Below are 13,208 nucleotides of genomic sequence, written 5' to 3'. Positions count from 1 at the left end.
TGCACGAAGGAGGAGTCAATTGGCTCTCGCATATGCACTCTATATACGAGTGCCGCTCGCGATGGAAACCCATTCGAATGGCGGGCAAGATGAGGACACACTGCTATCTAATTGTGTTCAGAGCATTTGAACAGCATGTCATACACAGGTTGGACACATCGTTACATGACCGAGCAGCTGCACAAAATCATCATCCATGTCGAACTATGGCTGAATGATGTGATTGAGGCAGCCTTCACACCAGCGGCCGAAAGTTGTCAAATGCCATGCGAGTGGCCAATCGACCCACTCTCAACCAGAGTCGGCCAGAGTCTAGGTGCCACCCACGAACATCCAACACCACTCGCGGGGCACTTAGAAAAGGTGGGGCCATTCATGCTGCTGGCACAAGAGTAGAGAGCGGGTGACCACTTTCGAGCTGGATGTGCAAATGACCCCACATGTTCTAAGTGCCCCACAAGTGTGCCATTACCAAGCAACACAGAGGTCATGCAAGTTCCCCCACCCGCAACACAAATGGCATGAGCAGTGTGTGCCCTCCCTCCAGCATGATTCAACATTTGCCAGAGTGCAATCACTGTCCAGTGCAGTGCACATCTGCACAGCTGTAATGTCCAGCTGGAACAGCTGACCACTGTGTCCTCGCAGCTCAACTGGAGAACATGTGTCATGCCAACACTACATACAATAGACATGTATGGATGGGCTCTCATGCTCTCATGACATGCTGATAATTACGTACAGACAAGATCATATGGGGACTGGACAGCCATGTCTGAGCATGCATGACATGGTGTGAACTTTATTATGAGCCTGCCAGCCAGCCTAATATCACTTTCACCACATAAATTGTAGTCCACATGACAGACAGAAAGAGTGGAAACTAAATAAAACATGGGGAAGGGCGTGAACTAATTCATGTGCGATCACATTGCTCATTGTCCTCTGGACACACGGCGCCTCTCAGCTGATCGCCAGGCAGCAAATCGCGGGAATTGACAGCGGCTCAGTGCACACGATGTGTTAAATTAGAACACAGGGATCAGGACAAATAAATAAATGCAACAATAACTGCATACACATTTTCATAGGAAATACATAAAATAAATAATCACAGAACAAAGGAACAGAGTGACACTTTTTTCTGTGAGATAAGTTGGTCAACGGAGGTGGGCGTGTCCATGCCAGCCACTGCTGCTGAGATCTGTGGACTCGCAAATCACAGCTGGAGAAAACATACTGTGCCATGAAGGATATGACCTGACAACACTCTATCGTGAGGCGTGTGTTTGGGCATGCTGCCCTCACGTGGAAATACATAAAAACACATATCGCCTTTGCAATTGGTAGCAGCGACCATGTCAGAGTGCACATCAGCAGGCTGCCCCATGTGAAAAGAACTGTCTGATCATGTGAACACTCAGCTGGCAATCTGAATGTCACATCCAGGCTGGCGGGCTGCTCACTGGACACGCGGTGCTGGCTGGACACGCGGCGCTGGCAGATGTGGACGTGATAAGGTTGTATGGCTTCATTCATGTCATTTCATGATTGTATGTCCATGACCATGAGTCATATACAGAGGAACAGTAGGATCATACTTGTATTGTCCACTCTTTATAAGAGGGATTAAATATTAGAAATTGTGGTGTTTTTTTTCCTCAACAGCAGCAGCACGATGTGGTGTCACACTTTCCAGGTGCTCGCACTGTGTTCGTGCGCGTGCACGAGCATGCACAAAACTGTTGCTGTAGTATCATTCACACCTGTCCAATCGCGTATCCTCCCGACAACAGGTGGAATGTTTCGTGGTTCCCCAATTCTTTTTGTTTTTATTTGTTTTTTTGCGGTTTTTTGGCCGGTTCCTGCTTCTTTCACCCAACTTCGTGTTATGTGTGAAGGGGCCATAAGAGCAGGTGAGGTTGGTGCAAATGCAGATAACAATCCAGATTTTGTGCATTTTCTGTGCCTTATTTCTTAACAAATTTATTAAAATGTTGAAAGACACCCTGTGTTGCAATGTTAAAGAAATTGGGGCTGGAGGGAATCACTAAGGGCCCCTTCACACATAGTGAGAAGTTTGGACGAAGTGCACATGACGCAGGAATCGTGTGCAAACTGTGTAATGTCGTCCCTGTCGCCAACGCCTCGTATACCTATTGCTACAACTATTTGCACATACAAGCGCCTGAAAGACAAAGGGTGCGCTATGCAAACCCATCGCGCCCTCTCTAGGCAGGTGTTGGCCAAATTCCAGGTGACACGCAGGAACACCTAACATCACTCGCATGGCACTTAGAAAATGTGTGGCCAGTCGCATTCTTTGCACGACAAGAGACTGCAGACGACCACTGTTGTACTGCTGTGAAATTTAAGTTCCCCACGAGTGTGACTTTGTAAACAGACACACTGACACGTGTGTGCGCTCCACTCAAGGGAGGCGTGGCATCCAACAGAAGCAGCTGTGGAGATCTGTCATTCTGGACATTCCAGCGGGACAACACCTACTGTGTTTGGAATGTCATGGACTAACAACTGTCCACTGTGAGGCGTGTGTCTGATTGCTGTATTTACGTGGACAAATAAAAACATATATCGCTGTGGTGCTGACAAGCCGCAGCAAGCGAGCGCGCACACGGAGCAGACACTGACAGTCCCCCAGGTTGAAACGGACCATCAGATCAGAACACGCAGCAGGCGATCTAACCATCACGTCACTCGCATGAGCTCTGTTGAACATGACGCAGTGTCTGTGCTGTGGTGCGCCGTCCACAAGACAGAACACGCACACGGCCAACTGGACGCACCTGACCAGTAGATATGAACATGATCAGAGCACACTGCATCTCATTCATGTCATTTCATGACTGTATGTCTGTGACCATGGGTCATCACCAGAGGATCAGACGGATCATATTTGTATTGCTCGCTTTATAAATGCGGTGTTTTTATATGGTGTGGAATTTAAATTTTTTTTTGTAATACTTCCATGTCCTTCCTGCAGCCGATCTACTCTGTGTAAGCCTGATCCCGTCAGATCTCAGAAGCTAAGCAGTGCGGGACCTGGTTAGTTCTTGGATGGGAGACCACTTTGGAACACCAGCGGCTGTTTGGTTTTCTCCGGGTAAAACTGGAGTTGTGTCAGGAATGGCATCCGGCATAAAACTTGTGCCAAATACCAATGTGGATCTGGCTGTATCCGCTGTGGCAACCCCGACCACAAAACGGGAGCAGCCGAACGGACAACAAACTTCCATGTCCTTCCTGATATGGGGCACCTTCCCGCAGCTTTCAAAGAACAGTTCTGTAGCTCAGTGGTGAAGTGTCAGAGGCTCAGAGGCTTTGAAAGGCATGAGTTCGTGTCCCAGGTGGTATGTTTTTTTTTTATTATTCCACAAGCGACGCGATGTGGTCCCACAGGTACCGGCTGTTTTTTATTTTATTATTTATTCCACTTAAGCGGTGCAATGTGGTTCCACATGTACCAGCTGGTTTTCATTTCTTCCACATAAGCAGCACCATGTGGTGCACCTGGCATTGTTCCTGCTTGATGGACACCAGTGTGTGCATGAACTCTTGCACGCCTGCCCATTGGCGTGTTGTTTCGTGCACTAACTGTTTCGCCGTATTCATCCAAACACCGTCCAAACTTCGCACTATGTATGAAGGGGCCATAATATTTACAAATATATATAAAGATAAATTTTGAAGTGGATTCAAATAGAGGGGTGAATCCAAATATGTCTTTCCCAACTTTTAAAAAGATTATATAAGACAATGGATACTTGTTACAGCACTTTAAGTGTTAACAAAGGTATGTGCTTTCCGAGTGCTATTCCAATTAAACTCCATAGTGATGTCTGTACCATACCACACATCTTTACTTTTGGCAAAATTATAAGATTTTGAAGCAGATGTGCATGCAGGGTAAATTTTAATTTGTGTTTGTGTTTGTACTTTGGTGAAATGGTGCCCATATCTGAGGACTGTTGAATGTTAGACATAACATTCGTGCCCTCTAGTTTAACATATGTTCATGAAAGAGTTTTACAATTTCAATATAGATGCTGATTTACTGTTGTATACATTTATGAACTTCTTTGTGGGAATAATTGGAATAATTTTCAAAGTATTGTCAAATGTCCTTGGTACTCACCAGTTGCATCCTCATAGACAACAGTTACCGTCTTCCACTTGTAGAACTGCACTATGTCCAGTACCGCTCGACTGATGGAGGCATATTCAGGATAAATGTTAATGTAGAAGCTGTCTTTGTTGTCCACTGAGGGGTGTTTCCAACGTGTCTGGATGTGAGGGACTTCCAGGGCATTACAAATAGACTGGACTGCACTGACAGATGAGCTGTGAGAGGGGCCAAACACAGCCCCAACACCCAGTGCCAACTGGTCACAGGCTGAAGTCATAAAATAGTTGAAAAAAGCATATCGAAGGAACAGATAGATCATCAACAACACTCAGTTTATTGATTTTGTTTTGTTTTGTTTGTTTGTTTTAAAACTTACCTCTTCTTGAGGCCTCAAAGCTATCAAACAAGTTTATTCTCTGAATATCGTAAGTCAATGTGGTATTTGGCATTAACGTCCGATTTCTGTTTATGTTGGTTACAGCAAATTTAAAGGCCAGTTCTTCAACACTAATGGGCTCATTCTCCAGTGTCTCAAAGATGCCCCCTGGAGGAAGAGAAAAAACAAACATTCAGAGGATGACTAGGCTGTATGATGAAATCCTTTTCATGGCTATACATAAGGATTTTATTCAAATTTATGAGTGTATACTGTGCATCACAATTTAGCAATTTCAACACAGTTTGAAGCAGTTAAAATTGCACTTTAGAAATCCACTCACTTGAATTACATTTGTTGATCCCATACATTAAATAAGGCTTCCAGGCCATTATAGTGTCTTGCATATTTAATAAGGTAAGAATTTACTTCATCCTAGTTTCATAAAGAATAATAAATGTCTAAATGTGTAAAAGGCAGACCACACTACTTTACTTTTCTGCACTGAACACTAAATACATTTTAGTGCAACTGCAGACAGTTACTGTCAGTGACAATGTGAAGTCATTTCCACATGATGGCAGAAATAAGTTTCATGAATGCTGGTTTAAAATATATATTTGTTTTCCTTTTAATGTGAGCTGTGTTATAGGTTTGTTGTGTTGGATGGCTGCATGGAAATGAAATAGAAACCCAAAATCAATGTTGAATCAATTAATTTTGTACTCGCCCTATTTCGCGCTTCATCTGTAACACAGACACAGACGTGCACGCACAGACACGCACATGCACATCTCAGAGTGTGACGTGCGTGATGATCATGGCTGATGTTTTCTCTGAATCAAACACTGAAGAGTCCACTGATAAAATGCAGCATAATTATTCACCAGTTATTTGAAGTATCACAGGTAGAACAAAAATGAAATGTCTCAAATCACCAATTTTTTAAAATATATATGTTATATAACTAAGTGTGTGATCATGCTCAGTTATTTAGTGCTCAGTTGGTGTGCAATGGAGCACTTCCAGCTGCTGCCCATAACATGAAACTACTGTATGCCAATAAATTATTCCTGTTCATGCTTCACAGGTCTCATTGTGTTATTTAAAAATATTGAGGAAAAAAAATCTGCATCCCAGCTGGGAATAAAGTACAGGAATATTTGGGTCCAATCAATAATAGAAGCAGGGGTGGATTAATGCACAGGTTTCCCTGAGCTGAAGACCACAGGATCAACAGCACATGGGGCCCCACATTATTATCTGCCAAAATATTGTGTAGTACATACATAATAACACAAATCACACACAATATAACACAAAATAATTATCACGAGCAAACAATAACACATCTATAATTGTAAGCAGGCTACTGCCCCATTGCATAATGGAAAATGATGCAACACAGGATGTGTATTATCTTTTGTTTATTAAAGTTAATTTTAGTTTATTAAAGCAAAAATTATCAATCATGCACAATGTTTTTGGGCCCTCCTTGAAACACTGTTTAATTAGTATTCATAGCTTCACATACGTGAAAAAAACCTAAATTGTCAGGGAACATTGTTTGCAATAATTTAATCAAGCACCATTTAAGGACCCCACAGTTTGTGTTTGGTTTTTGTTTTCGTGTTTTAGTAGCAGGTGATATTTAAGTTCATGCATGGTCACATTTTGAATATGCACTAGTGTGTATTTGCATTTTTTTTTTCAAAACAATGTGTGCAAATTCAACTTCCCATATGGCTCACTGAAACTGCCACCAATTAGCCACAGTGAGCAACAGTTGTAGAACCCCAGCGAGAACCCTGGAATGGCCACGAATTCGACCATATTTTTTGATGTATCACCTTGACATGACCAGTGTGTGTGAGAGGACGGCAAACAGTTCATCCACCAACTTTGAATGAAATTGCGCTTTGTGTTTTGAAGATTTTGTCACACACATTAGAGGATGATCTGTGATTTGTCCTTGACCTTTAACCTTGAACTGACCTGTGTTGTGAGAGGACAGTCCACTGAGTTTGTCCACCAAGTTTGATTGAAATTGGTCTTTGCATTTTGCAGATATTGCTGTGGCCAGACTCATATGAACCTTACAAAAAGCTTCTTTCTGCTATAATTGTTGTGTGGGCCGCTGAAGAGGAGGTACTGCTGGCCCACCACCACCAGATGGCACCCTGCTTGGAGTGCGGGCTCCAAGCATGAGAGGGTGTCAGAGCCGCTGGGAGTGACAGCTGTCACTTATCAGCACCAGCTGTCACTCATCACCATCACTACAACCCCTGGCAAAAATTATGGAATCACCGGCCTCGGAGGATGTTCATTCAGTTGTTTAATTTTGTAGAAAAAAAGCAGATCACAGACATGACACAAAACTAAAGTCATTTCAAATGGCAACTTTCTGGCTTTAAGAAACACTATAAGAAATCAAGAAAAAAAGATTGTGGCAGTCAGTAACGGTTACTTTTTTAGACCAAGCAGAGGAAAAAAATATGGAATCACTCAATTCTGAGGAAAAAATTATGGAATCACCCTGTAAATTTTCATCCCCCAAACTAACACCTGCATCAAATCAGATCTACTCGTTGACACTGACCGTATGCCATGACATTGACCCTATGTGTCTTTTTACAAGGAATGTTTTCGCAGTTTTTGCTCTATGGCAAGATGCATTATCATCTTGAAACATCCCCAAACATCCTTTCAATTGTCCAAAATATCAACGTAAACTTGTGCATTTATTGATGATGTAATGACAGCCATCTCCCCAGTGCCTTTACCTGACATGCAGCCCCATATCATCAATGACTGTGGAAATTTACATGTTCTCTTCAGGCAGTCATTATAAATCTCATTGGAACGGCACCAAACAAAAGTTCCAGCATCATCACCTTGCCCAATGCAGATTCGAGATTCATCACTGAATATGACTTTCATCCAGTCATCCACAGTCCACGAATGCTTTTCCTTAGCCCATTGTAACCTTGTTTTTTTTCTGTTTAGGTGTTAATAATGGCTTTCGTTTAGCTTTTCTGTATGTAAATCCCATTTCCTTTAGGCGGTTTCTTACAGTTCGGTCACAGACGTTGACTCCAGTTTCCTCCCATTCATTCCTCATTTGTTTTGTTGTGCATTTTTCGATTTTTGAGACATATTGTTTTAAGTTTTCTGTCTTGACGCTTTGATGTCTTCCTTGGTCTACCAGTATGTTTGCCTTTAACAACCTTCCCATGTTGTTTGTATTTGGTCCAGAGTTTAGACACAGCTGACTGTGAATAACCAACATCTTTTGCAACATTGCATGATGATTTACTCTCTTTTAAGAATTTGATAATCCTCTCCTTTGTTTCAATTGACATCTCTCGTGTTGGAGCCATGATTCATGTCAGTCCACTTGGTGCAACAGCTCTCCAAGGTGTGTTCACTCCTTTTTAGATGCAGACTAACGAGCAGATCTGATATGATGCAGGTGTTAGTTTTGGGGATGAAAATTTACAGGGTGATTCCATAATTTTTTCCACAGAATTGAGTGATTCCATATTTTTTTTCCTCTGCTTGGTCTAAAAAAGTAACCGTTACTGACTGCCATAATCTTTTTTTCTTGATTTCTTATAGTGTTTCTTAAAGCCAGAAAGTTGCCATTTGAAATGACTTTAGTTTTGTGTCATGTCTGTGATCTGCTTTTTTTCTACAAAATTAAACAACTGAATGAACATCCTCAGAGGCTGGTGATTCCATAATTTTTGCCAAGGGTTGTATAAAGGCCGGACTGCAACTCCACCTCCTCGCCGAGAAATCAGCTACCACTCAAGGTAACCTTCTCTGCAATTTATATTAAGACTAAAAACATTGTTCTGTGTGCAGCCGTGTTCCTGCGGGCTCTGTCGGAGGCTGGATTGGCGGACAGTGAGAGGGCAACGTTCTTCGCCTCTCACTCCATCCAGGAAAGAGACCAACAGGAGCTGCACGGGTGAAATTGTTTCTGGAGGTGGAGGTTCTGCCTCCCGGAGCAACTGAGCAAGGAAGGATTACTGGGTATGTCTTCACACACCCACCATTAACTGTTTTTGTTTCTGCCAGCAGTACCAGGTATGACAGCTGGAGACGGTGGCTACCTGGGACTCGGGACTTGGCGGCTCCAGTGTTCTTCAGATCCGCTGGCGGTGGAAGCCATGTGGGATCCGGCTCTTCTCTGGACAGACGTCTTCTATCCTCGAGCCTGCCCACACGTCACCTTGTGTATGATTGACTGTACTCCTCAATTGTTATTGTCTGTATTCCGTTGTGCAATTCACAACATTAAATTGTTACTTTTTGGCTTATCCATTGTCCGTTCATTAACGCCCCCTGTTGTGGGTCCATGTCACTACACTTTCACAACAATAATAATAATAATAACAACCTTTATTTAACCAGATAAAAAGTCCATTGAGATGGAAACCTCTTTTATAAGGGTGACCTGGCCAAGAAAGGCAGCAGCACACGTCTTAATAGACCAGTTAACATCATCAGGAGAACGTTAAAAACAAATAAAATACTAGCAATGCACAGATAAAATAGAGTAGAACGCATTCAAAGAAATCAACCCCGACAGTTTAAATTCAGACTGGAGGACATGCCAATCAGAAGAGGCAAAAAAAGTAAAAGGTTTCTTTCCCATTTCAGTGCAAAAACGAGGTACACAAAAGAAAATTGGATAAATAAATCAAAACCACCCCAGTAAGAGTCATGTAACCCAGAGTCATCCAATGTGTACATTGCCTTACATTCAAAGAAGGTATGCCAGCATTAGCATACAACTCACAGTGATGAAGGCACAATGATTAGGGTCGGGTATCGAGAACGGGTTCTTTTTGGGTATCGTTAAGAAATTATTCGATCCACCGATATCAATAGCCTTTTTGTTTAACGATTCCCTTATCGGTCCTTCAGAGCAGCCGTTGTTTTTGAGGGTGTTTGTCGAGAAAATGATCATTTCTCTACGTTGATTACAGACCCTGCAGCGGGTCTGTAATCAACTGTTGCTGCAGCGCAGATCTACTTTGAACCTTGAACCAACAAAGCAGTGCTCTGATCCTCTGATTCGGTGGTTCTTTGCTTCGCTCCTCTTCAGAAGCGGCAACTCCGCTTTTTATCCTCTCTCAAAGCCATTAAAATATGTCAATTGTGAGTCACTTTTGTGTGGATTAAAGTGACTAACTGGTAGTCCTGTCTTGTTGCGAGAAAGAAACGAGAATTGTCCTCCATTCCGTTGCTCCAAATGCTGCACCGATAGAGTCCACTGGGAATTAATGATTTCAAAGCGAATCGCCTTTTAAATACATTGACACCTCTTTCCAAACATTGTAATACAACCAATAAACTGCAATCAAAATGTTTTTTTGTCCTCCCAAAATGAGATGTCCTGCACTGACGTGCAGTAGCCCAAGACTGTATGGCTGCAGACCTGCAGACTCCAGCAGCTGTCTGAGCTCAGGTCAGATGTATGGAGAGACTTTCATGCCATTAATGTCTGAAAGGAAGTGCTTTTGACAAAAACTACAGATTTGATTTATTTCTATTTATGCCCAGAGATCAAGGATCCAGTGATCAATTTCATATTTATTTACTTTAAGACTCAATAAAATGTTGTTGACATAGAAAACCTGAAAAGCTTACTTGTAGTACACAGAAAATTCACAGGAGGTATCGATAAGGGAATCGATAAGGAATTGGATCGCTAATCGGAATCGATAATGGTATCGATATCGATAAAATCTTATCAATACCCATCTCTAACAATGATACAGCGGGGTCAATGACTATAGACAACTGATTCAAGCACACATATACACGACATCACTGGAGTTCAAGTACAGGCAAGAAGGTAGCAGTTATCAGGAGCATCCGAGCTCTTAAGGAAAAACATGACTTGTTTCTGTAAAGGAAACCTAGCTTCAGCCTTAATTTGGAGATCAAGTGTTTAAGATAAACTTTAACAGAAAGCTATGTGCCAAATACTTATAACTGCGGACTAGCTCCATAGGTTTACCTTGAGCAGTTTTAATTTATGGTATATTCTCCAAGGAAACAAGTAACTTTGAAAAAAATTATTTTGGATTTTTCAGCATTCAAGACCAGTTTGAATTTCTTCAGACAGCACTGCACTACATCAAAATCAGACTGCAAAAATTCAAATGCCTGTGTCAACAACAGAGCAACAGCAACAATAGATTACAATAGATTTGCAGTGAGGCTAATAATATGCAGCTCAGAAGGCGAGCTCTGAGAAACGCATATGTATCCCTTTTAATAACTACAAGTGAGTGCAGTGAGCAAACCTATAACAAGGCAAAAACATCACAGTAAGATACGTATCATGGCAGATGGGCTGTGATACAATTGTATTGTGATACATTGTGATATGATTCATATTGCAATCCATCCATCCATCCATTTTCTAAACCTGCTTATTCCAGATAAGATGGTGTGGGCTGAAGCCTATCTCAGCATTCATTGGGTGAGAGGCTGGGTACTTCCTGGACAGTCTGTTGTAGCGTCAACACATACAGACAAACAAACACATTCACAGTCTAACTCACACGTCAATTTAGAGCCAGCAGTTGTGGTTGGAGAAACAGTGCTTAAAGCAATCACCACTTATCCAGCTTCATGATGACGTGGTATGAAAAAGAAAAAAAAAAAAAAAATTCAGTTGCAGTTTGCCAGAATGTGCATCTGCTTTCCTGTTTTACAATCCTTCTTTTCTGTGAGTGGAGACGCAGCAGGTACATATTCAATGTCTTTGACATGTTTATGTATCCATCCCCTAACTTGTCTCAAGAAAATTGGTGATAAAAATGATCATTTATTCCTTGTATTTAAAATAACTGGTCCGATCCCAAATTTTTTGCAACATGCTTCAGGCCTTAAATGCAGTTGAGTCAGACAACTCACATTTGACAATCTTTTTTGCGAAAGTAGCATATAGTTAAAGTGTCCCTGCAACGCCATGACGTTTTTGCATATTCTTGAAGAATAAAAAAAGTTTTTTCCACATGTTGTCTTTGTTTTTTTTTTTACCATAAAATTACACTGAACAAGGATTTAGATGTTTCGTTACCCATCTGAGAATTTTAATTTACCGCCTCCGAGTTGACCTACTTTTTCGCTGCGACAGATGTGACGTCATTCGAGTAAATGTATCGCAGCGCCACTCTGTTTACAAATATGGCAGACACCGACAGCGAAGGCATAGTGCGCGATTATAGTGAAGATTTAAGTGACATATCGATTGTTTTTGAAGAAGATGAGGAAGTTTCTGATGAACGGAAGCCACGGTGAAAATAATCAGCGGCTCCAAACCATGTAGGTTCCAGCCGAATGCAAAAGAAAGAGGATGTGAAGTGCAGCTGTCAGGGAATGACATCAACAATGCTGTGGATATAAGCTGCTTACAAAACACAGAATGGTTTGTTCACTCACCACCTTTTCTTATAAATGATCATTTATTCCTGACACGGTGTGTTTTTGTATGAAAAAAAAAATTTCAGCAGCACAGCGTGCTTAAATTCACGAGTTTGTTCTAAAATCACTGAAAATAAAGTTTCTGTACATTCTGTATATATTTAATCATGTATAAGTTGGTTTCTTGTGATTGCTTATTCTTCACATTTTATTCAAAGCAAATGATTGCAAATCTTTATCTGAAAAGTTGTAGACCCACATGGGATGGGGGAAAAAAAGATTACTAAATAAAAGAAAATTTTACTTCTATATCTGTTCTCAAATTTTATCAGGCATAATATTGTAGAAAAATGTTTATGCTAAATGGAGACTTTCCTGTTTAAAATACACATACAGAACATCTGTAATCATAAATTGTATCACATCTAATCTACTTTGAATAAATAGAAGTCTGAACAAAAAACAGGCTGTTCAGTTTACATGCATATGTATATTTGGAAAACACAAAAATGTCAATGTTCTGTTTGTTGTGAAAAGTGTAAAGACACGGACCCACAACAGGGGGCGTAAATGAACGGTCAGTGGAAATAAGAAGTAACACTTTTAATGTTGTGAAATGTGCACAACGGCTACAGATACAATTCAATACTACGGTCGATTATGAAGCTGGTGTCGTGTGGGCAGGCTCGAGGATAGGAGACGCCTGTCCAGAGAAGAGTCGGGACCCACACGATTTTCACTGCCAACGGATCTAGAACACACCGGAGCCACCAAGTCCCGAGTCACCAGGTGGCCACCGTCTCCAGCTGTCAGATCGGGTACTGCTGGCAGGAAGCAGAAACAGTCAAGAGTGGGTGTGTGAGCACACACCCAGTAAACAGTCAGCAGAGTTCTTCTGATGAAGGGAGAAAACTGTTATGTGTCGGACGCGGTCGGAGCACCGACCCAGCGTTTGACAGGACCCAGCATAAAATAAGCAGAGCACGGTTCAAAAGGTAACAGAATTTAATAAACATAATAGTGAGTGGAGTGATAAACAACCCAAAAAGTCCGCGGTCTGGTGAGGTGGAAACACGGTGCGCTCTCAGCAGCACAAACGGTCCGGAGACACAGCAGTTCGGACTCAGGGACCCCGCCGACACCCCCCAGGCGGCCGCGACAAACCGAGTCTGCGAAGGAAGAAATCATGAGGTGAGTCCAACACTCTCCACACAGAGAGACACAGTCAAAGGTGCA

The 13,208-nt window shown here is 41.9% G+C and overlaps 1 protein-coding gene across 3 annotated transcripts in view; it reads right to left on the bottom strand.

Annotated features, from left to right (window-relative positions):
- Nucleotides 1–13,208, bottom strand: part of LOC117508628 (glutamate receptor ionotropic, kainate 1-like) — a 185,555-nt gene that overhangs the window by 78,160 nt on the left and 94,187 nt on the right. For all 3 annotated transcript variants that reach the window (XR_004560149.1, XM_034168426.1, XM_034168427.1), the window contains exons 2-3: nt 4,524–4,691; nt 4,157–4,414 (exon numbers count right to left, since the gene is read on the bottom strand). Coding sequence is in view for 2 of the 3 variants with exons in the window: in XM_034168426.1 (XP_034024317.1) it covers nt 4,157–4,414; nt 4,524–4,691 (426 nt within the window). In the remaining variant the exon portion in view is untranslated. The remainder of the gene's footprint in view (nt 1–4,156; nt 4,415–4,523; nt 4,692–13,208) is intronic.

The sequence above is a fragment of the Thalassophryne amazonica genome, chromosome 4 (assembly GCF_902500255.1).
Source record: "Thalassophryne amazonica chromosome 4, fThaAma1.1, whole genome shotgun sequence".
Lineage (NCBI taxonomy): Eukaryota > Metazoa > Chordata > Actinopteri > Batrachoidiformes > Batrachoididae > Thalassophryne > Thalassophryne amazonica.
Note: the sequence above shows the minus strand (reverse complement) of the source record. Positions and strands in the feature narration are given on the sequence as shown.